Source organism: Lipotes vexillifer, unplaced genomic scaffold (genome assembly GCF_000442215.2).
Source record: "Lipotes vexillifer unplaced genomic scaffold, Lipotes_vexillifer_v1.1 scaffold263, whole genome shotgun sequence".
In the NCBI taxonomy this organism is placed as follows: domain Eukaryota; kingdom Metazoa; phylum Chordata; class Mammalia; order Artiodactyla; family Lipotidae; genus Lipotes; species Lipotes vexillifer.
This window is the reverse complement of record NW_006796752.1, coordinates 2,951,864-2,978,096: the sequence shown is the minus strand read 5'-3', so window position 1 is coordinate 2,978,096 and position 26,233 is coordinate 2,951,864. Positions and strand designations below refer to the sequence as shown.

General features: G+C 37.3%; 1 protein-coding gene across 1 annotated transcript in view; it reads right to left on the bottom strand.

Annotated features, from left to right (window-relative positions):
- The window catches only part of YEATS2 (YEATS domain containing 2), a 109,928-nt gene that overhangs the window by 28,206 nt on the left and 55,489 nt on the right, over nucleotides 1-26,233 (bottom strand). Inside the window, exons 8-16 of the mRNA XM_007468929.1 lie at nucleotides 20,474-20,585; nucleotides 16,799-16,843; nucleotides 14,381-14,561; nucleotides 13,152-13,391; nucleotides 11,507-11,665; nucleotides 9,901-10,004; nucleotides 8,440-8,547; nucleotides 7,787-7,969; nucleotides 1,115-1,373 (exon numbers count right to left, since the gene is read on the bottom strand). Coding sequence (XP_007468991.1) covers nucleotides 1,115-1,373; nucleotides 7,787-7,969; nucleotides 8,440-8,547; nucleotides 9,901-10,004; nucleotides 11,507-11,665; nucleotides 13,152-13,391; nucleotides 14,381-14,561; nucleotides 16,799-16,843; nucleotides 20,474-20,585 — 1,391 coding nt within the window. The remainder of the gene's footprint in view (nucleotides 1-1,114; nucleotides 1,374-7,786; nucleotides 7,970-8,439; nucleotides 8,548-9,900; nucleotides 10,005-11,506; nucleotides 11,666-13,151; nucleotides 13,392-14,380; nucleotides 14,562-16,798; nucleotides 16,844-20,473; nucleotides 20,586-26,233) is intronic.

Below are 26,233 nucleotides of genomic sequence, written 5' to 3'. Positions count from 1 at the left end.
CCACTCCAGGAAGTCCTGCTGTGATCACTACACCCTCTAGAACATCAACCTCCTTGAACATTATCTCTTTTTGTGGTAATTAAACTCATCAGTCCTCTGAAGATAAGACTTCCCCAGAAATCCCCTAGCTACGGGCTGTTTTCTGTCTTACCTCAATATCAGAGGGCTAGGACCAAGAAAGGAACATTTTTGCTCTCCAGTTAGACTTTCAGACCATTATCACGGCTCATTCCAGAGGGGGAGAAAAAAAAGTCCTGCCTCTTTTGAGGCTCCTACTTAGCTATACCATCTCCCTCTCTTTTCTGCTCTCATTTACTGAACTCCCAAGTCACTTCCCCTCATTAGCTGAAGGCGGACTCCGGACTCAAAGTATTGTGCTCTGTGCTAAAGGCTCATTCTCAGTGACAACACTATAGATGACTTATTTAATTCTCTGCCTTCTCAGTGCTGTATCTTCCAAACTCCAAAGGTCACTTTTTCTGGCCCATCTCAAACACTCATTTTTAATGCCACAAGAGAACTTTGTCATCAGCAGCAATTCTTCACCTCTGAAATCTTTATTTTGGACCTCCACTACCCTTCTACCCTCCCAATTCACTGCTACCATTCTTTAGCCTCATCAAGACCTTTAAAAATTAGTAAATGTAAAATACCTGAGGTATATTTCTTCATGCACTCACAGAAACAACACATTAAGGACTAAAACACATTCAAAATATTTAAACTTTTGTTTAGTAGAGAATGCCTTAGTCAAGTATCTCAAAATGCTGCTGGCAAATGACCATACCAAGACTGTAAGTATGAAATAGAACGCAACATGGAAATAAGGACAAATGAGAATTATTCTTCAGACTTGAGAGCAGTATCAAGAAACACCCTCTATTTTTACTATTCTTGCTCATACCCACACATGCGCACACACAACTTAGAGCAAAAGCCTTACAGGCCTCTATGTAAAATGTTACATGAAAAAGATTAACATGTTTTTATATACTCCTTAAAACATCAACATACTAGGTTTTTCTAGAGAGAACCAAATAGCAAATAAAATCACTAGCACAGAGCGTTTTGGAAGGGGCTGCTGCTGAAAGGGCCCCTGATTACTATCAGTTACCTGAACCCTGGGATCCACTCTTCTGAGGGCCAGCAGCAGTGACCTGAGCCTTGGTTAAGGCTTGCATTGGCTGAGCGACAATGGTTCCTCCACCTCCACTCACAATTGCCTTGGCAACTCCTTGGGTCACAACTTGCTTTGGACCAACTGCTTTGGCGACAGACGAGCTGGCCTTGGCTACGAGGATCTGGCCACCACCGATTGCCACTGCCTGCTTCACTGCCGAAGGTAGGGTAGACCCAACTGGAACCCCAACAACCTGTTCAAAACAGAGGAGAACCCAGCAGTGCTTCTTCTCATAGTCCCTTGAGGGGGTCTTAAAGCAGCACAGTCACTCTGTTCCAGCAAAGAACAAAAGCAAACCCCTAGATAACAACACATGGGAGTCTAATCCAATCATCTAGGAATTCTACCTATGATGTGAACAGCAGTATTTCTCAGTCTGGATGTTATTACAATAAAATGTTACAGCTTTTGTCTTAACCCCAGCTACTATCTATAACCTATTTTAATTATAAAAAGTAATATGTGTGTTTTTTTAAAAAAAAAAAACAGGAAATTCAGAGAGATAAAGAAAAAGACTCCACTCATCAGAAATAATCTCTTAATTTTTTTTTTTTTTTTTTTTTTGTTATTTTTTTGGCTGCATTGGGTCTTTGTTGCTGTGCACGGGCTTTCTCTAGTTGCGGCAAGCAGGGACTACGGGCCTCTCACTGTTGTGGCCTCTCCCGTTGCGGAGCACAGGCTCCGGACGCGCAGGCTCAGCGGCCATGGCTCACGGGCCCAGCCGCTCCGCGGCATGTGGGATCTTCCCGGACCAGGGCACGAACCCATGTCCCCTGCATCGGCAGGCGGACTCTCAACCACTGTGCCACCAGGGAAGCCCTCTTAATATTTTTAATGTATTTACTTCTGATTCTTTTAAATGTACATTTTGAAACAAAGATTAGGATATAGTTTTATAATTTTTAAATTTAACATCATGTTACAACCATTTCCACTGTTGTTATTTTTCAAAAACATTTTGAGATGACCAAAAAATAATGTATGAGGATAGATATACCATAATCTAAGTAAATATTTCACTACTGTGTGACTATTTAGATAATTTTAAACTTCACATTATGAAAAAACTGCAATAAACATTCTCATATATGAACTATAAACTCCACTACATACTTTTAAATATCACCTCTTCAGTAACCCCTTCTGTGTTATCCCCATCTGAAGCAATATTTCTCCATCACTAGAACATCTAACAATTCATGTCATTTATTATATGGTATAACATGTGACACCTCTTCCAACTTATTTTTTTTAAAAGTTATCTTTTTCTATACTTTCTAATCCTTCCTTTCCTTAAAGGTAGACATTTCATTAAAAAAGAAAAAGTGTAAGCCAGAAAAACATTTAATTCAATTAAAAAAAAAAAGGTCCCAGCACCCAAAGAATGAAAGTTAGAAGTACCTAGTTCTAAAACTACCGTAAATTTTTTCAAGTAAAAGAATATTTCAGAGCTCTTTTAAAACAAGGTCAATAGTACAATGTTCAATTAGAAGAAACAACTTAATTAATGGAAAATTGGGGCAGTGTTTCACACTCCCTAATTCTTTATTTCATAAAAAGAACTTCTCACCAGAAACCAGATAAAAAGACTTTTACATTCTTTTTTAAGAATGGGAAAAGATCTGTCTTCTAAAGGCAAAAAAGATAAAGAAGAAAGTACTTTGCAACCATCAGATTGGAGGGGAAAATTTTAAAGCCTGATAATACCAAGAATTGGCTAGAGGATATGGGGAAACAGGAACTTTTGTTCACTGCTGGTAGGAAGGTAAATTTGTACAGCCACTCCAGAAAAGTACTAGGATATCTACTAAAATTGAAAATTCACCCTCTACTGGTAGGGATATATCCCAGAGAAATCTTAGACATGTGCTCAAGGGAACATACACAGAAAGTCCAAGGTAGCATTATTTGTAATTACAAAAAATTGTAAGTAATCTTAATGTCTACAAAATGAAATATGCTTAATGTCTATAGATAGAGGAATGGATAAAATGTGGTATAATACAGACTGACGGAATAGCATTTGTTAGTTACAATGAATGAACTGGAACTATATACATATCAACATCAACAGACTTTGCAAGTACAAATATTGAGTGAAAGAGGAGTTGCAGAAAAATACGAGTATAAATATCTTTTATGTAAATCTTCAAAATTCACAACACTACACGTTACTTATGGCTATTACTTATGTAATAAAAAGTATGGACTGTCAAGCTACACATCCAAATTCATGACTGTTGTTTTGGGGAAGAACAAAGTGGACTGCAACTTTATCAGTCATATTTTATTTGGAGGAAAAAAATGTTGAATTAAATATGAACATGTTAATTCACAGTGGAGGATATGTGGATATTGATTATATTATTCTCTGTATTTACTGAAATTTTAGAATCTTCCCAAATTAAAAAATAATAGCATTACTTAAGGTAGAACAAAATGACAAACCATATAACAACTGATGAATGGGATTTTTAAGTTAAATAATCACTAAATCATACATGGTTCCTTTTCAAAGAATGTGAATATGGTAAAATACACTTGTCATGTGCTTGGGTAATACGGCTGATGTAAAGAACATGGTCCCCTTATCAATTGTTATAAACCAGTGTATCACAGAGGAAAGAGTATAGGTTTTTATAAGCAGTCAGACCTGCTTTCCCAGTTTTGTTCCATCAGTTAGTAGCTGCACAGTTATTTAACCTCTTTGAGTTTTAGCTTTAGATATCTCATCTATAAAATATCTCATAAGATCATGAGGCATAAATGAAAATAAGTTTATAAAGTGCCTAGCCAGCATGATGTACACAGTAAATGACAGCTGCAGCCAGCACAACACTTGTTACTACGAACTGAAGACTGGTGATCTATGAGACTAGATGGAGACTAGTCTGAAGACTGGTGGAGACTCAGGGCAGAAAGCCGAAGGATAAACACCTGTCACTATCTTCAGCATTTGGCCAGGGCAGAGGACCTTGATCTTAAGGTTCAGTTAATCAAACAGAAATCAAAACATATAGATAACATCTCGTATCTGCTTTAAAATATTCTGGGAGGAGAAGAGCAGCAAAATGCTGGTAACTGCTGAAATGGAATAATGGGCATGTAGGATTCATTACAATAGTCTCTGCACTTTTATGTACGTTTAAGGAAGGAAGGAAAGAAAGGAAGAAACAAAACAATCAAAGAGGGCTTCCGTGGTGGCGCAGTGGTTGGGAGTCCGCCTGCTGATGCAGGGGACGCGGGTTCGTGCCCCGGTCCGGGAGGGTCCCGCGTGCCGCGGAGCAGCTGGGCCCGTGAGCCACGGCCGCTGAGCCTGCGCGTCCGGAGCCTGTGCTCCGCACCGGCAGAGGCCACAACAGTGAGAGGCCCGCATACCGCAAAAAAAAAAAAAAAAAAAAAAAAAAAAAGAAAAAAAAAAACAACTAAAAATAGAACTGCTGTATGACCCAGCAATCCCACTACTGGGCATATATCCTCAGAAAACCATAATTCAAGAAGAGTCATGTACCACAGTGTTCATTGCCGCACTATTTAAAAAAAAAAAAAAAAAAAAAAAAGGAAAATAATACATACATGTACCTATTTTAATTTCTTTCCTCCAATCCCATGCATCTGACTTGCTTTTCCCTCCTTGTGCCAACCTCTATCCTCACACTCAACTGCTTCAAAATGTCCAGAATATGACACACCTAATCCCTCCGAGAGTCAAATAAAACATAACCATGCTGGCCACAGGAGGGCAGTTTTTACTAGCAGAGCTTGTCCACCAAGAGCAAACTGCTCACAAGATAAACAACCCCCCTTTATTCTAAAACACTGAGGAGAATGAGGAAGTCTGGCATTCTACTGGGGAAAACCCTATGCACAGCTGTCTATGACACCACAAGCAAGTCTCTTGAGTGGGACCCTGTAACCCCAAATTAGTTTTTTTTTTTTAATACAACGTTTTGGCCTAGAACCTGAAATCACCTACCAACTGTTTCTCCTCTTCCCCTCCCACAGCACTGCTCTCCGCATTCCGAATTTCCTTAGTTTCACCTTTGTTCTGTACTGTTATAAATACTTAATTTCGATTCATGCTTTGATTTGGTGTTTCTGTTCCTGCCCTCCCTGTGCCCTGTACAGACCTTTGCAAGTCAGTATCTACTTCAGCAACCTGAAGGTGAGGATTCTGTACATGTGATTTTTCCCTGGATGCTGAAAAATACAGCCACTTACGATTTAGTTCTCAATGACAGTAACTATTACGTGGTACTCACACATATATACATAGGACTCATCCTCACATAACTTTAGCTGCTATCACTTATTCAGCACCTGCTCTGTGCTAGGTCCTCTATATACAATGATCTCTAATTCTCCTACAGCACTGAAAGGCAAAGGGTATTATTTCCTTTTACTAGATGAAATAACAAGGCTGAGAGAGATAAATTTGCCCAGCTCACACAAGTAATGAGTGGCTGAGATCTGAGATTTGTAACAAGCTCATGCTCTTTTAACTACACCACACTGCTTCCTTCCCATATGAACCACCAATTCCTCAACTGTCTCTTTTCATGTCAAAAGCAGCACCGCTTTCTACTTTTATGAAAAAGATAAACTGTGTTTCTATTGTGCCAAAGTTGTGTGGAAAGTGAAACAGTACCATTCTGTTCACCCTCCTGTTTTCTGGCATACTTTCTCTGACTACACCTCAGCAATAACCAGGGACACCCTGTACTTGCAGACAGCTCTTTATCTCAAGTCTAAAGCATGTACTAAATTTCTGGGATAGATGTCTTGTTTCATGCTCTGCTTCTCTGTAGTTTTTTCACACTCTTCTGTGGCTTTTCTTATCAGGTACCTTTACACTTAAGGCATTCTAGCTCAAACCCACCCATTTTCTCTTGGTCCTACCTTGCCATTAGGTAGGTGGGAATGTGACAAGAAAGCCAACACAGTTGTTCAGTATTACTGGGTGAGTAGATTTGCCAAATGCAAAAGTGGCAAAAAGCAGAAACTTTTCAGAGCTTCTGAGCATAAATAGCAATGCTATCATGATTCAAAAGCCTAAATCAGTAATACCATGTATTTCTAGGTGAAGCAAAATAGATTTTAAACAACATACAGGATGTGTCTGAGTACGAAGGCCAGATGACAATAACCGATTCACGAAAAGACTTGAACAAAATGCTTATCCCTGAAGCCAAAACAACAGAGGGAGCATCAGGAAGTAGTTGGGGGTTGCCTGTTTTAGTGATTCTGGCTATGGAATCCCCAAAGTCAATTTTTTTTTTTTTTGCAGTACACGGGCCTCTCACTGTTGTGGCCTCTCCCGTTGCGGAGCACAGGCTCCAGACGCGCAGGCTCAGCGGCCATGGCTCATGGGCCCAACCGCTCTGCGGCATGTGGGATCTTCCTGGACCAGGGCACGAACCCGTGTCCCCTGCATCGGCAGGCGGACTCTCAACCATCTGCGCCACCAGGGAAGCCCCCCAAAGTCAAATTTGATGCTGTAGTTCCATGGTTCCTAAATTTACCTAATCATATGAGTCAGTAGGAGAGTTTGTTAAAAATCCAGATTCCCGGGGTCACCAAGAAGTTCTGATATTTTTAATCATCAGTTGAGTCTTATGAGCAGAAAAGTTTGGGAAAGTGATGAATGAACTCTTACAGATTTTAGAACCACCTATAAGACTATGAATTTTTAACTCAATCTATATGCAGCCATCTAGACTAACCAAAATATCTAAAACCTATTTTAAAGTTGAAAAGCAAGCGCTTCACATAGTACTCTTAATAGCTTTAGGATATATCTGCCCTAAAAGTAAGATTATTTAACTCTGGATGTTCTAAAAGCATGCTTAGGTTACAGACAATGGCTCACAAATTTTAATAGTTCTGGAATGGGGAATTTTGGAGTCAACTAGACCTGGGTTCAAATTCTCTGTCACTTATTAGCTGTATGCTCTCAAGAATGTTGCTTAACCTCTCAGAGCCACAATTTCCTCATTTGTAAAATAGCAGTGAAAATATCCACCTTGCAAGGTTGTCTGAGGATTACAGATAATATACAAATAAGAGCATGATATACTTTGGCACTCCTAAGTACAACAGATGCAGGGAAACATGTATCTCTGTTTTAGAATTCTCCCAATATGTAAATTCCCCAAACCTCCAAATTATAAAGAAAATAAACTCTCTAAAGAGCCAAGAATCATTTAACAGATCACACAGTCAAGACATCAGAGGTGCAAACTATAGCAGTCTCCTATCAGAAATAAACAGGTAAAACAGTGGACCTGAATCCTGTCAGTTAGACTTGCATCAAGTGTAAAGTTGTGTCCATGACATCAATCATCTTCACTGCCAGAGAGATAACACGGCATCCCTTCACCTCTTGAACTGTCCCTGGGCCCTCTATAAACCGTGTCCCTGCTCTTGTTAATAACTATGAAAAGAACAGGTGGGTTAAACACCAACTTATCTGCTTTTCCTACAGGGCTTTCATCCACAGGTTTTCCCGGGACCATCAATACCGTCACCCTTTTCAGCACTTGTCCATTACTTAGGCAAACAACGTTCACTGACATGTTGACTTCCCCATCCTTACCCAACACAAACCTTAGAGGGCTGAATCTTTGGTGACTGGGCAGTCCCTTCTCCAGCAGTTAGGACTTGTTTTTGAGGGGACACAGCTATCATGTGACCCCCTTTCACAGTCACATACTGAGGGAGTGGTGACTGGCTGGCAGCTCCTGTTGTTGGTACATGAGAGGCTTCTCCAGGTTCCTGTTTGATGATTACCTTGCAACAAACATGATAATGACAATGAATAAACAGCCCATGAAAAATGCTACTAATATTTGAATTTATTCTGTCTGCAGGAATTAATGAAGCCCTGTATGTAAACAATGACTCCACTAGAAGGGTAAAAATACTGCTTAAGTATAGCCCATAATAGCTATTAAAGGGACCAAAAGTAGGATGTGGACTTGATCCAGTGTATCTGCAAACCAACCTCGTCATTTGTTTTAGACATTAGTGGCAAAACGGCACCAGGAAGTTCCCATCTTGCTAGACTCCAAGGGCTGCCCTGTGAACACCACTAAATAAATGGAAGCATGTCTCAGAAGTAGGATCCAGTCTTAGAGATGAGACATACTAAAAAGTTCCATGATGTGGGGTAGTAGCATCAATCAACTCCAACATGCCACAAAAAGATTCTGTAACAAGAGCTTATCCACTTGTGGGATAATCCTCTCATGAATACTTACTTTTGTGAAAGCTCCAAGTCCTCCAGTTATAGGTTTGGGGCTTTGAACCTTAGGGTGACTCCCAATTGGGCAAAGAGGTGGCATAGATGCGAACAAAGAATCCTCCTGCTGTGTTTGTAAAAATACGTATTGTACAATTAGGATAAAGTGAGCGATTTCACTCTAGTCACATATTTAATACAAACCTGTGACATTCCCTAGCAATAAAAACAAAAAAAAAGCCCAAAACTCTTTGGGGGCTTCCGAGTCCCTACACCTGCATTTTAATATTGCTTGAAAAGACAATTCAAAGTAAGGCTATAAATTGGCAAGAACCTACTCATCTGTGCCCACTGTAAACTGGAAAGACTCCTATCATACCACCTGTAATATCTGGCTGACTCATTGGTTTCATGTCCAGCCCCCTGCCAGATGCTACTAAAGGACAGGTACTGTATTCTATTTCTTTTCTATCCCTAAGGTCTAGGCACTAAATAAACAATGAATGTAACAGGCAGTAACAGTGTTTCAGTATACCACACCCTTGTAAACAGTACTTGCAACTTGATCTGTTACTCTGGAATAAATACGCAGGACGCAGGGGGAGATTTTTCACTAAAAATTTTAAAAACAATACAACAAAAAGAACTTGAACAATTAGCAAATACAAAGACAGCAAAGGTCAAAATTCAAAATTACTGTCATTTGTCTCTAATTCTCAAATACAAAAGGCAAGTCTCAGAGGCAATTTTCCATAAATAAATGTTGGGGGCAAGAAACAAAGTTAAGAACACTGTTTAACTATGTAATGAAAATATCATCAACAAACATGCAAAAATACACTGGTAGAAAATTAAGACCTTCAAGGAATTCTTACAATTCAGGCATTCATAGAACACAGTGCTCACAGATTACACTGCATTAGAGAAAAACCTCGCCTTGGGTCAGGAAACTATTCAATATCATCACAATTAAGTGCCTAGATATAAGAAATGCTGTGTTAGCACCAGTCATGTAAGAGATGATCTTTGAATTCTCAGGAATTTTCAAACAGGAGTTTACACCTCAGAGGCTCTAGCCTTAAGGTAGCCAAGACAGTAACAAATAAGCTGAATAACTATGTCAACAGCAGTGACTGTCTCTGCGGAACAGTGAGCAGATATCTAGCACTATGATCTGAACAAGTCACATCATATTTGGAATTCTAAATTTCAAAGGACTTCTTATCCTGAAGAAGGTGGGGGAAGGGGAAAATACACTGTGGAAAGATACGAATTATTACTTTGTAAAGAAAAATGTATAACAAAGCTGTCAAAAAAAAATCATAGGTAAGGTAGGGGAGTCTGAAGTACTTGATCTTTATGACACTTCTTAGCTTGAAGATTATACTTTATGAAATCTGCATCATCACTTGCAAATTCTGGCTCAACTTGAATGTACCACGTTTAGAAACTAGCAAAGTGCAATAAGAGTGTTTGTTACCTTGACAGCAGATGTTACAAAACTACTTCCATGAATTTTAGGAATCGGGGAACCTGTTCCTTGGGAGGCCTGAGAGGCAGTAGAGAGCTTGCTGGTAGGACTTCCTGATAAGCAAGGTTGATTTAAAAATAAAGTATAAACAAAGTAAAACTTACAAAATGGAATTTTAAAGCCATTTTCCACCACCCTCGTCTTCTCCCCACTATTTATTGTTCATTTTGAAGGGCTGAAAACTCACAACCATGATACTATTATAGGAAAAAGTACTTAAGGATTCACCCTGTGAAGCTGACCGCTTCATCGACCTAAAAAGGGACAAGAAGCTAGTAAGGAAGTGTAGAAGAATAAGTAAGTAGACATTATATATTCTGCACTTATATAGAAAGAGATACTGTAACATAATGGTGTTGGCTATTTCACAATGTGCCAAAATGTATGCATTCAACTGAATGCTAGTTCCTTCAAAGTAGTTTCACTAGAAGGTTATGCCTACTCCAAAATGCTGACATTAAACACTTTATACTCCATCAGTACAACTGGCTTTAGGGTCTGATCAAAATAAGTCACATTATCTACAGTCAACAGTAAGTCAAGACTAAAAATGGTACTTGGTCACCTCCTCCATTTACCAAACTTGCCTGCAGAGACTTTGGCTGATTCCTAAAACTAAACATCCTCAAAAGACATCTACTTGGCATCCTTAGGTGTACTCAAAAGGGAATCTCTGAAAGTAGCATTTTTTAAAGGAGTCCCACAATTATAATCATTGTTAAAGAACATAACTTTCTAAAAAAATAGTTGGAAAGGCCCAACACACATTAATCTGTGTTAAAATCAAACATGTTAGAAAAAAATCAGTCTCATTATTTTATAGTTATTTCTCTTATTTCTCTTTTCGATATTTCTATTAGAAGTGAAAGCTACAGGAAAGGTTACACAGAGGTGCACGTGTTTAAACAATTTAATTGAAGGCAATAAATAAAATGTTAGTGAAAGTACCCCAAAGAAACCTGAAAAGCTCTCTGTATTTATATGAGGTTATGATGATAAACACGGGGAATCCAAAGACTTCTTATGCTTCCTATTAGAGTTGTTTTTTGTTTTAAATAACTACAGGGTTCAGCTTCCCTCCCACATGCAAGTTTTATCTTATTCACTGAAAAGTAAAGATCACTTTTTTATTTCACTGGAGAAAAATATGTATGGCTCACAAAGCTATTCTTGCTCTAAAGCTTAATTTGGAAAAGTTAATCCCATTGCCTAAAAAGAATGTCTTCTAAATGAGAATAAAATCCACTCTTTTTTCTTCTTTTTTAGAAAATTAATTATGGTTCACTATGAATCTTAAGAAATTTAAAAAAAAAAACTTAAGTAAATTCCTAAAAACATAACTTTTACAAGAAGTAAATCTTCCCTCAGAGAAACAGCACTGGAAAACAAAAAAGAATATATATATATATATACATTCTTATGTATTCCCTCCTCTTGTTCATGGTTGAAGATTTCATTCTCCCATTATATGGCTACTAAGTCACATTAGGATTCCACCTTTAAAAAAGATCAAATCTTGGGGATTGCACGAATATTGTTCCATTCAAACACAAACCTGCAGTAGGAGTGGTGGCTCCAATAACCTGCCCCGGCTTGTCCACGATAACATAAGGATTATTAATAACAGAACTGGCAGTGCCTTGCTTCACATGGACTGGAGTGGAAGTTGGGGTTCGAGGCAATGGCGATGGACTTGGGGTTGATATAGGGGAACCTTTATTAATAAAAAGAGAAACAAAATAAACTAAACAAAATAGATATATTCAGCCCATCTAAGAGGATGCTAAAGAAAATGGAAGAGGGGCAGGGCCACCAGTACAAAGGCGACAAGTTGGGAAAAGAGAATGGGACTGTAAGTTTCAGGTACTGAGAGCAGCAGCAGCAGCTGAGGCCAGGGGTTAGTGCATTTTACTCTCTACATCCTTATCCATGTAGCAGCAGCAGCAGTCAGCCTGTTAGAAACAAGATACTGAGGTCCTACCCCAGATCTACCGAATATATCAATAAATCAGTATTTTAACAACGTACCCCAGGAGGCACATTAAAGTTCAAAACACAGTGCTTTACATAAGTGTGGAACTGCTGCATCCCCAGGTAACAACAACTTGGGCAGGTTGTTATAATACTGCTTACACTTGAAGAAACTGAAGTTAGGGAGGCAAGTGAACAGCTAGACTTAGGAACCAAGTCTTGATTTGCAATGAATTTCCAATAGGAAAATATGAAATTCATCCACCAAAACAAAAGTCTCTCTCAATACCATGTCACAGCCACAATCCAGAGATTCGTGTTCCCATAGTTCTCAGAAGTTACCGACAGATACATTATTAAACATCCTCAACGGTTATGGATCAAACCTGTTATCCATGAATTTCTCTAACCTTCAAAACAATTTATATGTTCAGCCTACTCCACCTCTGAAGCAGCAAGCTCCAAAAGGCTTCTGATAGGTAAAATTATACATTCTTTACCTTTCATCAATTTCAAGGACTTGGATCATATTTCTGCTTAGCTATTTTTAACACTGAAGACTCCCCCCACCCCCTTCATTTAAGAATTATATAGAAGTCTCCCAATGCCTATGTATTTCTATTGACTCACTTTCATGTCTTTTCTGAGGTGGCACAGCCAAAACTATAAAGCATATCTCTACTAGAAGTTTACCTAACATAAACTGTTGCGAGGCAATGGACAATTCAACCTCAGTGAAAATGAAACCTCAGAACGACCTACTGATCATAGGAATGAGTAAATTTCTAGTGTGGTTATAGAGTATAAAAGATATCTCAATCCCAAACCAACCCTTGAAGCTTAACTAAAAACCAAAAGGCATCTAAATTTTTTCTATTACTAGTCACTCTGGTTTCCATATATAATTCCCGAACTTAATTCCTACCTTAGTTTCCTCCATACATCCTAGCAAACAATTTACCTGTGCTGATTCTAGATGAAAATTTGACTGCTTTGAATTTTATTTCTTTCCTCATTCAAAAACTGTTTCCATATGAATGACTTTTGTTTTTGTTTTGTGACACTTTTGCTTTGCTAATCAACAGTGATGAGCTTGCTTGTTAACTAAACAAAAACCCTTAGAAAAACTAAAAAAAAAAACTAAAAAAAAAAGAAAAAAAAGCCATAGTACTTTGTTTTGTCATTCTAACAATTTTTACACATACCAAATTCATATATACCATGTATACCTGAGACAATCTTGCAGCTCATGGTGATAGGCTGGAAGGATTTTCCAGGTGACTCCGGATTAGGAACCTGACTTTGTGGCACAATTTTGCAACTTGATGCTATTGGCTGAAAAGCTGAATTGCCATGAGAACAAAAGGTGACTTTCTGGGATGTTGTCATTTTGGTGGGTGTTCGTTCCAATGGAGATGGCAAAGAATAAAATGTAGTGTGTCTCTCAGCTTCAGTGTTGGCTGGGAATCCTTCTTGAAATGAAACAGGCAAAGAAGTCATCAACCACTTTGAAATCCCTCACCATTTCAAGAACCATTTAAGCCATTTACCAGTAGTAAAATAAATATAGTTGACTGGTATTTAACACTGCTTTATGTATTTTCTGGTGAAATGTAAATATCATGCCTAGAATGTTTCATTAAAATGCTTCTTTCAAAAAATTAGAAAACATATTAGCTAACACTATATAATAAAATTTATAAGTTCATTATGTTCTCCCATTCTTTATATATGAATTGACAAACTGTTTAGAGAAGAAAAACTCAAAAGAAAGCGTTAGCTTAATCTAATGATGTCCTGTTTTATTAAATGCCCATAAAAAAAGATGCAATTGAAACTTAAGAGAAATAAAGTTGAGATTTTTATAAAAGAACTAAAATATTAACATCACATTAAACGTAGACTTACAGATCATACTAACACCATTTAGAATCAATTTTATATCGTATTTGTATATGTTATATAAGTGAACACTTAAATACTTAATTATATACTTATATATTCACTAAATAAAAAGATGCCATAGTCAAAATACATTTGTTGATAAGTCTCATATTGTATTTTAAATAAGATTAGATACTAATATTTGAGCTTCTTGTTCACACAACTATGGACCAAACAAGAAAGTCTTCCTGTAACATATTAGAGGAAACCATTATATTCATCAAAGAATAAAAATGTAATGCTTTTCAGTGAGTTTTGTGTTCTATAAAATGTCGATAAAACCGCATTAAAATTTTTTCTGAGAAGAGTAAGGGCTTGGCTATTTTCAAAATAGGTCTGTGTAGAAGAGCAGCATGCCTACTTATGCAAAATTTATTTTCCATACACTCATTTTCCATACACTCAAGGCGCTGAAGACAGCAGTTCAACTTCAAGTGATGGAAAGGAACATGCCATAATGACTGCTCTATACAAGGTAAAAATGCATTTCCATACAAGGAAAAATATATACTACCTTTCTCCACAGAGGTATCAGGTACTGGCTCATGTGACTGCTTTACTGGTGAGGACGCTTTCACAGGAGCTGGAATGGTCAAAGGCAAGGATGGCGGGGCATCTGAGATGTCTGACTCGGAGGACTGAGGATAAACAGAGTCTTCTCCAAGAGAATGCCGATGGAGCTCAACATCCACTACCTACACGATCGGGCAACAACTGGGCTCATGAATCCATCATCAATGTCACAGAAAGCCCCAAACCTGTCTCAAAACATGGTGCTCTAACAGACGTTGCAAATGATTTCTATCCATACTTCAAAGGCAATTTCAATCTCAATAACTAAAGGATTTATCCCAGAATGTAATCTAATCTGGCTTAATAGATGACTCAATGAAACCAATCATAAAATTGGGAACTTCCATTTAGTGTTTCTGCACCTTAGAACTCTCTTTCCCCCAATCTCAGCATGACTGCCTCTTTCTCACCATTAGGTCTCAATCAAATGTCACCTTCTCAGAGAGGCCTTCCCTAACCAACCTAGCTAATGCACCCAACTTGTCCTCCGGCTACTCTCTTCTTTATAGCACTAATTTGTAAGTGAAATTATCTTATTTGCTTTTATGTTTACTATATACCTTCTCCCCACTCTCAATACAGCCAAGAATAAAACTTCTTGAGAGTAGTAGCTACTCTCATTTGTTCATTTTTGTATCCTCAGTACCTGAACCAGTGCTTAGCATATAGTATGTGCTCAATAAATATCTCCTGGCATAACACAGCACATTTCCCTAAAGAGAGTAAGGTTTAACTTAGCTAATTCTAATCGTAATGGCTACTGCTGATATATCAAGAATAACAAAAAAGGAGGGAGAGGATGGGGTGGGAAAACAAAGTTGAAGGTCTCATACTTCCTGATTTCAAAATTTATTATTACAAAACGATAGTAATCAAAACAGTGTGGTACTGGCATAAAGACAGACAAATAGACCATCAGAATAGAATACACTCTCACATACATGGTCAAATTATTTTTGACAAGGGTGCCAAGACCACTGATTGGGAAAAGGACAGTCTTTTCAACAAATAGTGCTGGGAAAACTGGAGATTCACATTGCATTAGAATGAAGGTGGAAGTTTACTTTACACTATATACAAAAATTAACTCAAAATGGATCAAAGACCTAAACATAACACCTAAAACAATAAAACTTAGATGAAAATATACGGGCAAAGTGTCATAACACTGAATTTGGCAATGATTTCTTGGATATGATACAAAACGTACAGATAGAAGAAAAAACAGATAAATTAGACTACATCAACATTTAAAACTTCTGTGCATCAAAGGACACGATAACAGAGTGAAAAGGCAACCCACAGAATGAGAGAAAACATCTGCAAATCATCTATCTGATAAGAGATTAATCTCAAGAATACAGAGACACCTCCTAAAAATCAGCTACAAAAAACCAAACAACCCAATTCAAAAATGGACAAAGGATTTGAATTCACATTTCTCCAAAAAAGATATATAAATGGCTGATAAACACATGAAAAAATGCTCAACATCAGTAATTATCACAGAAATGCATACTAAAACCACAAAGAAATATCACCTCACACTCCCTGGATAGTATCAAAAAAACAGAAAACAACAAGCACTGGCAAAGATGTGGAGAAATCGAAACCCTTACACACTGTTGGTGGGAATGTAAAATGATGCAGCTGCTATGGTAAACAGTGTGGTGGTTTCTCAAAAAATTAAAAATAGAATTACTGTATGATCCAGAAATTCCACTTCTGGGTATACAACCAAAAGTACTGAACACAGGGACACGAAAAGAGAGACCCACATTCTTAGCAGCATTATTCACAATAGCCAAAAGATGGAAGCAACGCAAGTGCTCATTGACAGATAAGTGGTTGAACAAAATGTGATGTATACATACAACAGAATGCCTTTAAAAAGGAAATTTTTATTCATGCTACATCATGGACGAATCTTGAGAACATTATGCTAAGTGAAATATGGCAGTCACACACAAAAAAGAACACCGTATGATTCCACTTATGTGTTACCTAGAGTAGTCAAATTCATAGAGACAGAAAATAGAAGAGTGGTTTAGGGGTTGCGGGAAGAGGGTGAGTTATTATAAAGGGGTAGTTTCAGTTTTCCAAGATGAAGAGTTCTCTGGAGATGAATGGTAGTGACAGCTGCGTGAAAATGTGAATATATTTAATACCACCTAACACTTTAAAATGATTAAAATCGTAAATTTTATGTGTATTTTATCACAATTTAAAAATAAATAAGTAAATAAGGGGGGAGAGAAACATTTTTTAAAATTAAGCGTTCATTTTGTTTCCTAATTAAAAATGAAGATCAATTTTTATTCTACTTGTTCCCAAATAATACTGTAGGAAAATAACCTACCGTCTCTGCTCCAAGAGTCTGCAAGCCAGTATAAGTTCTGTCCAGCTATTGAAAGACAGAAGAGTATTAAGTTTCACTATGCTTACTTATAAAGCTTAGGATACAGTCTTATCTAAAACCCCTTTCACTGCAAGTCTTCATATCATAGGATCTACTTTTTCATAACATATAAATTCATCATGTCAATAAAAACCCTCAATTTTCTGAGAGAAAAACTGAGTAAAATAAATAAAAACAACCTCAGACATACAGGTAGTTATTATAAAAACAGGCTATAAAAATATACATGCAGTGTGATGACACAATTATATACTTAGGGTATATTTACGAAGCACTTGTGCAAAAAATGAATGAAAATTTAGGCAATATAGGCAATACTAATAACTACCAGTATATTAACTTCATGGATGATTTATTTTAGAGGAGAGAAAGGAGTATAAATTGAGGGAATGTTAATAATATAAATAAAAAAGTTTACAATTACATACAAAGAGGTTAGGTTCTTATTCTTAGACTTTAATTTATATTTAAAATTTAAATTTAAAAAAAGGATTTGTGGCAGCTTACCATATAAATCTTATACAGTAAGATCAATAGGTAAAAATGGTTAAGTTGGGTAGAAAGGAAAGAAAAGGAAAGGAGAGATGGGGGAAAAAATGAAGCCAGGGATAGGTTAGTAAATAGAAAATTCTAAAGGCCTGCAAGAAGTAGATTTCAGTCTGGCTGAGTTCCTTAGCAGGCAACACAGAGAAGACAACTCTGTCATGAGACCTAGTGTTCATAATAGAAAAGGCAATAGAGGGTAGATTTATAGTAGCACCATGGAAGAGATCTGGAGTTTTAAACCTTTGCCAACAGGTTGACTGTTAAAAAGATATGGGCAATTTTAAGGCTACATCCATTCTGCATATTCTCCAGAGCATAGATATAATAGTCTCTGTAATCTGCACTGGCCTATGTTTTATTCTTGGGACCACATTTTGAGAAAGACACTGATAAAACAGAACTATTATCAAAATGACAAGAGAAACTGGAAAGAAAGCACAGCATGCAAGAAATGTTACAAGAACAGGTTTTGGCTGAGGAAGAAATGATTTAAGGAGAGACACAAACGCTATCATTAAGCATTTTTAGACTTCTTACAAAAGAGAACAAAGTCCTGTTCTGTACTATTCCAGAAATCAAACTAGGATAAATGAGATCAAGGTTAGAAGCGGGGGCGGGGGAGAAACGGGTAACAGTTTTAGGTAAATTTATGAAAGAAGCTTCTAAAAGTTTATTTACTAAATGGATAAATGGATTGTTTTGGGAATTACTGTGCTCCAGTGATGGTTGAGGAGAGGTTAGATGACTACCTGCCAGGGAGGCAGATATGTGAATTTCATCCCAGAAACTTTAAATTTTATTGAACTCTTAACACTTACGAGTATTTGGTATATAATGTAATTATTACAGTACCAAATATAGATTGTTATATACTACAGAATTTCAGAATACAGAGGGATTGCTATGGACTTTAATAGCCAGGAAAAGCTACATAGGAACGTGAAGAATGGAAAGAATACACACAGGCATTCAAGGAGGGAAGAGCATAAAAGACTTAAGAGCTGGCCTAAGGCATTTCTGGGACACGAACAGACTGACCTGGCTGGAGTAGGATGTTCATGCAGGGGATTAGTGTGAGATAATTTAGGGTAAAGTATGTCAAGTCAAAATGTGAAGAGCCTGGAATAGTAGGCAGGGGAGTCTGAACCTGAATAACAGGAATTCAATCAAAGCTTCTCAGAGAGGAACAACATAATGGTTCTCCTGTTTTAGGAAGACTAATCTGATGGCGGTGTACAGAACGGACTGAGGGGAAAGACGACAGATTGGCATTAAAGAAGCTAATCAGGAGACAGAGTATAAGAATAGCCTAGTAAGAGTGGAAAGGGTGACGGGTAGTCTAAAAGAAAAATTATGAAGGAAGAGTAATGGTCTGCGAGTGAACAAGTATTTAGAACACAGAGGGAAGAATCAAAGATGGTTCTGAGAGTTAACAAAGAAATTGCAGGAAAAATGATACTCCAGAATAAAGATCAGTGGTCACAACAGAGGTGCTTAAGTTCTCAAGGCCAATCAACACGCAATATATAGTAAAATTAAGGAAAATCTGGTAAGAAATACTTTAAAAACTGTCTCAATCATTCACCAGGAACTCTAAGTAATAAGGACAATAAAATATGTATAAAAACTATGGAAACAATTCCCTTTATTTTAGGGATTAGGGTTGGGCCCAGTGCAATGTAAGATGGTATGTACAGTGCTTAAAATAAGTTAAGAGGAAAGCAAAACTATTTCAGACCTTCCTCTAAGTGGGAACATATCATGCCCCTCCGAACAAAGTGGCTATATGTTCTTTATTTGGTTTCAGTTCTTCTCTGAGGTTATAAAGCAATCTTGTTTTACAGTAATCTCTAGAAATAACTTAAACAGGAAGTTAAGTAGTGCTGTTTACCAACAATGGAGGACAAATCTCAGGCAGCCTTAAGGTTGAAAAAGGTACATTTGTGGAACAAAGGGAACAAAACAGGAATTATGAAAATGTACTCAGATTCATTTGGGGGCAATTAATGGGAATAATGTGGTAAATCACAAAGTAAGGGCGCTTTGGGAGAAGTTCAATATTAGGATTATATTTTACGGAGAGAAAATGTACACGAGGTTACGACAGAGAGGGATGTGGGGCACTTTGAAAATATGGTCTCTCTTCCAACTATGGAAGTTAAATGTTTATTATATAAAACTGGAAAAGAAAAACACACACATGCACACACAGAAAAAAGGGGCAGGAGAAACCGCCTACAATGTCATTACTTCAATTACTCCAACTTTTTAGGGTATTTCTTTTGTGTTTTTTCCCACCTATTTAAAATCTCGGTTGACCTCATACTATATACATAGTTTTATATTCTATGCTTTTCATTTACCATAATGGCAGTTTTTCCCATGTATAAAAAACATTTTTTTAAATAAAATTTGTAATGGTTACATAATAAACCATGTGGATATATCAGTTAAGGATTTCAAAAAGTATTACAACCTCCCACAGTACTTAATATTTCCTAAAATATGTTCACTTCTATCTTTATCCTTAAGAGATAAATAGACAAGGCTTATTATTTGTGCCTCTTTTTACAGAAAATTAAAATGTAAAGAGTAAAATACAGATTAAAAAGAAAAAGATTTCATTTACTTGTTAGCCCCAGGTGGCAGAGTACAAGTGAGCTCTGATCAGAGATTCAAGTCTTCTGATTATTTGACCAGTTCATCTTTTTAAAAAATATACATTCTGCTGTAAAGTGACCCCTTCCCCAGCCTTCAGAAGGCAAGTGTTGTAGCTGTAAGCAAAACACACTCAAAAAGATTTATCCTGCTCCCACTACCCGTGGCCACTTCTCTCAGAGGCCCAACCCACCACTTCAAGTGGAGGTGAACAAAGATACTTCAGGGCTTCCCTGGTGGCGCAGTGGTTGAGAGTCCGCCTGCCGATGCAGGGGACATGGGTTCGTGCCCCGGTCCGGGAGGATCCCACATGCCGTGGAGTGGCTGGGCCCGTGAGCCATGGCCACTGAAACAAAAAAAAAAAAAAAAAAAAATACTACATTTCTGGGGAGCAATGTTTTGTTACTATACCTTCAGATTATGTATGATATCTATCCGCTTGTTCTGGCTGTCCTTAAAGTGTACTTGAACTCTGACAGGAAACTCACCCCAGCCTCTTCTGGTCAAGTGAAAAGGAGGCTCTCTAGGGAAAAGCAGATAATAATATTAGTCCATGTTCACTCTCTCATTCTAGAAAGAATAGTTTTCCCATAATGGCTAAGTTAGAACTTCACATGTTTCTAATAATTATTTAGATTTCCTCACTTGATGCTAAATCAATATGCTGAATTCTGCTAAAATGCTAAATCATAAAAAATTCAACTCAAACCTACATTAAACTTTCAACTACTGAATACTTAGAGCTAAGACACTTATACCATACAATCCAGTGTCATTATTTTCACAGACAGGGAACTAAGGTGATTTGATGGATGTCGCAGTATCAAAGCCAGAATCCTTGATTGCTACCTGATAGACATAGGCTGTGAGGTACGTTCCCTACCCCAAGACAATCATTTATTCCTCCACTCTAGCAAAAACAAAATAAATCATGAATGCTCAATCTGAAAGTGACAATTTATTTGAAACTATCTACTAAGATGACTTAACAAATTATATATGACTTTATATAATTTTAGTGAATAGAGAGGAATGTGTGTGAATGTTAATTGGACTAGAGAATTTTCAGCAGTCAAAATGTAATTTGTGAAGAGAATAAAAAGCAAGATTGATGAGAAAAAGACTGGCATGCTGTTGATAATTGGTGTTGAGTACATGAGGATTCAATATACTCACTCTACTTTGTACTGGGTGGGCCAAAAGTTACGTTCATTTTTTTCAGTCAGATGGCTCTAGTAGCGCTTAGTTGTCTTTAACATCATTTGAAACAATTTTGTTAGATTGTATTGTGACAGCTGTCATATCAGCATGCATTTAAAAAAGAACTTACCAAAACTGGTGAATTTTTGTGTAGCCATTTTAATACTGAAGATAGAAGAAAAAGCAACATTTTTGGCATATTATGCTTTATTATTTCAAGAAAGATAAAAATGCAACTGAAATGCAAAAAAAGATTTGTGCAGTGTATGGAGAAGGTGCTGTGACTGATCAAAATGTGCCAAAAGTGGTTTGCAAAAGTTTTATGCTGGAGATTTCTTGCTGGACGATGCTCCACAGTTGCGTAGACCAGTTGAAGTTGATAGGAATCAAATCGAGACGTTAATTGAGAATAACCAATGTTATACCACGTGGGAGATAGCCAACATACTCAAAATATCCAAATCAAGCATTGAAAATCATTTGCACCAGCTAGGTTATGTTAATCGCTTTGATGTTTGGGTTCCACATAAGCAAAAAAACCTTCTTGACCATGTATTTCCGCATGCGATTCTCTACTGAAACATAACGAAAACAGTCTGTTTTTAAAACAAATTGTGACGGGCGATGAAAAGTGGATACTGTACAATAATGTGGAATGGAAGCTTTGCCTGTGGGGCAAGTGAAATGAACCACCACCAACCACACCAAAGGCTGGTCTTCACCCAAAGAAGGTGATGTTGTGTACATGGTTGGACTAGAAGGGAGTCCTCTATTATGAGCACCTTCTGGAAAACAAAACGATTATTTCCAACAAGTACTGCTCATAATTAGACCAACTGAAAGCAGCACTCGACCAAAAGCGTCCGGAATTAGTCAAAAGAAAACGCATAACCTTCTTCCATCAGGATACCACAGGACCGCATGTTTCTTTGATGACCAGGCGAAAACTGTTACAGCTTGGCTGGGAAGTTCTGATTCATCCGCTGTATTCACGAGACATTGCACCTTTGGATTTCCATTTATTTCAGTCTTTACAGAATTCTCTTAAATGGAAAAATTTTCAATTCCCTGTAAGACTGTAAAAGGCACCTAGAACAGTTCTTTGCTCAAAAAGATAAAAAGTTTTGGAAAGATGGAATTATGAAGTTGCCTGAAAAATGGCAGAAGGTAGTGGAACAAAACGGTGAATCCACTATTCAATAAAGTTCTTGGTGAAAATGAAAAATGTGTCTTTTATTTTTACTTAAAAACCAAAGGACCTTTTTAGCCAACCCAATATATGTCTGGAATTTTCCAGAATAAAAAATTTAATTGAGACCTTCATGTACTCAAGAATAATATGGTTTAAGTTAATGGGGGAAAGAGAGAATGCTTTAAAATTAAAATGTTCATTATGAATCAATGGCTTGGAATTCCTATAATGAGAAAGAATGCCAAGATTGCAGGGAGAAAGGAACTTTCAGTGGGATGTGCTTTTGGAAAACTAAGGAGGGACATGAATTCAGTAAGGGCAGAGTCCAAGAACACAACCTGAGAGGAGTCTAGGAACAGATATGAATCATCAGGCACAAAACCAGAGGCTACCAGGAGAGCCCAAAGCAGGAAAAATCCCTGAGTATGAGAGAAGCCTGGAAAGTAGAGGAAGCAACAGCTGTATTATAAACTAGAGAAAAGAAAGCAAAGAAACAGTGCCCTGGATGGAAGGAACCAGCTGAGTTAGTAAGAGAAGTAGCCATGATGTCAGCATAGGTTCAGACAGCAATAGAGACAGGCTTTGGGTCAAATGAGAATGCTGACTTGAGACAGCAGCTTGAAAAGGAATCCAAAGCCAGAGATACAGTGGGGCCTACAGACATGGTGGACTTAAGAAGAAAAATTAAGGGAAATACTATTGATGACAAGTTTAGTCATTTAAATTCCAGTAAAGCTAAGTGGAAGGCCCAAATTCATTTAGCAATATTCATCAATCTCGTGGTTTGTATGCTGAATTTCTCTTACAAAGGATATAGTAAATCAGCTGTGCTCCTCAATTTGTGTACATAGGCTAAACTCTAGTGAATGGACAGGAAGGACTGCTGCCAGGGAAGACAGAAGACAGACAAATCAGGAAAAAGGAACAATGTTTTTTAACAGGAAATTCCTCCCTAACCATATTTTTGGAAACAAAAAAGGAATCCAAGACCTACCAACAGATAAGACAGCTACAGAAATGTTATACTTCAAAAGACATATGTATTTCACACAAAAAGGGGACTGCTTCCCCTAAATAGACTTCTATATTTCTAGATTCCTCATAGAGGGTGAAATGTATCAATAACCAAGAAGACAACCCACACAATACCAGGCTTTAAAAATGGCTTTCCTAAAAATACAGAATGAAGCACAATTCCTCACCCAGATAATTCAAATGGGCAACCAGTCTTTTAGGATCACTTCTAGTGACCCAGAATTCATTACTTTAGTAACACTCTCTATCACATTTCTAAAGAGCTCTGTTATAAAAATATTTCATCTTCCTCCTGCATGTTACTTCTAGTATGCCTTCTGCAATCACAAATTCCTCCTCCACATGACCTTCAAAAAAACTAAAACATTCCACTAAGTTCTCTTCTTTTCAGGGTAAACACATTCTGTTCCTTAAAACAGCAGCAGAAGCAAACACTTATATTGTTTACTATGATCCTACCACTGTTCTAAGCCTTTTATATCTATTAACTTATCTAATTTTTAAATCACAATATGAAATATCCCCTCTGAGACACAGTGAGGCTAAATAACTAGCCCAAGGTCATGCAGCAAATAAGTAGTGGATCTGAGATGTAAACTCCAGAGCACATGCTTTTTTTTTTAATGATACAAACGTTTTGAAGAGGCTCACTAGGACATTCCCTTGGGGGCTGAGCACACTCTAGTCTCTCAAGCACCAAGGGCAGGAATATTCTACTGACACAGTAACCAAGTGTTCCTCATCTCTGCAAACCCTGTATCAAGTCCTGAGCCTAGCATACACTTAGTGACTATCTTGTGCCTAAAAGCAAAGTTTACAGTCACAGCTTTTAAGAAGTTGGCTAAGGAATAACTGAACCAAATGGAAAACAGATGGTCTATAGGAACAGAATCTACTTATGCTCTTCATCAGGTAATGTGCTCTGACGAGGAGATTCAGAGTGCACGATGAACATACATGTGCTTTGGTCCAGAGATAAAGATTATCCCCAAGTTTCAAGGCAGCTGAAAAGATCTCGCCTACTCATCACGTTACTTTAGATACTTGACACAAGAACCACCTTAAAAGCCTTGTAAAGAACACAGATTTATAATTAAATCTATGACACATGTTAATGTTCTGTCCAACCTGAAATTTAAAGTTCAGCTCTAAGAAGAATATTTTAAGAATACAGACAGGGCTTCCCTGGTGGCGCAGTGGTTGAGAGTCCGCCTGCCGATGCAGGGGACACGGGTTCGTGCCCGGGTCTGGGAGGCTCCCACATGCCGTGGAGCGGCTGGGCCCGTGAGCCATGGCCGCTGAGCCTGCGCGTCCGGAGCCTGAGCTCCGCAACGGGAGAGGCCACAGCAGTGAGAGGCCCGCGTACCGCAAAAAAAAAAAAAAAAAAAAAAAAAAAAAAGAATACAGACAAACCAGAGTGTGTCAGAGAATATAACCTGGATGGCAGAGGAACATAAAACAAAGTCACACGAATGACAACTGAAACAAATGTGGATATTTGGTTTGGAGGAGAATAGCAGAGACCTAACAGTTGCTTTCAAAATATTTGAACAACAGCTACATGGAAAAGGGACTACACTGATTCTGTGTGGTGTTACAAAACAAACAGGAAGTGTGCTGTTTAGAAGTTAAAGGAAGTTAGGTCTCTGCTCAATATAATTAAAAACTTCCAAACAAACACAGCCACCTACAAATGGAATGGCTCACATCATGAATTCAATAATTCACTCAACAAGAAATGACATTTACTACATGCTGGACACTGTGCTAGATCACAGGGAGAGAAAGAATTAAGAAAAGGTCCCAAACATCGAGAAGTTCTAAATCTAGTAAGGGAGACATACATGTAAATTAATAAGTGTAATAATAAACTTATATACATTACTTGCTATAAAAACACAGAGATGTGGTTGGTCACTGACAAATTATTTCTCAGGAGTTTTAAACACCAGAAGCACACAAGCAAGGATCTCTTTTAAAATACTATTTAAAAATCATAACCCAGTAGTTAATAAAGTATGGGAAAGTATGCTCTTGGGAAAGGTATGTAGTAATGGTGCAATTCACAAGCTGTGAAAAACTAACTGGTCAGATATACCACCACAGCCAGTTATGCAATACTGTCAGAGTGGCATGGACCAGACAGAAAATAATTATCAGAGGCTATTTCCATGATGTGAAGCCTCATAAATTTCAGAAAACAAAGTTCATTTACTATTAACAGAAGATACTACAGATGTATAAGATGAGAGAGAAATTTGAAGAGGAGCTACATGTATGATCTTTTCCTTGGACTTCCTCAGACTGTTACAATACAACCTGATAAGTGTGATTTGCCACCTTTACCTGCAGATTAGTAAAGATTTCTTAATAAATACAACTTCATATATTACTGCATGATATATTCTAAAACTTAAAGGTGTGTTTCACAAATTCCAATTCCTGGGATGAGAACTGAGAAATAAAATAGGCATTGATTTGCATCATTAAGTATTAGAGTTTTATGTAATGAGTTTTTAATCCCATTTTTGGTAAATCAGATGTTTATCATCAATACAAAATATGATTAATACATTTTAACTGATTCACATGCTTTATATTAAATGTTTTCCTAAAACAGTATTTTTGTTGCTGTTTTTACTATATAAAGGAATTTCTTGCTGGTCTGGACATTAAAACATATATATATATGTGTGTGTGTATATATATATATATATATATATATGTATATATATATATATATA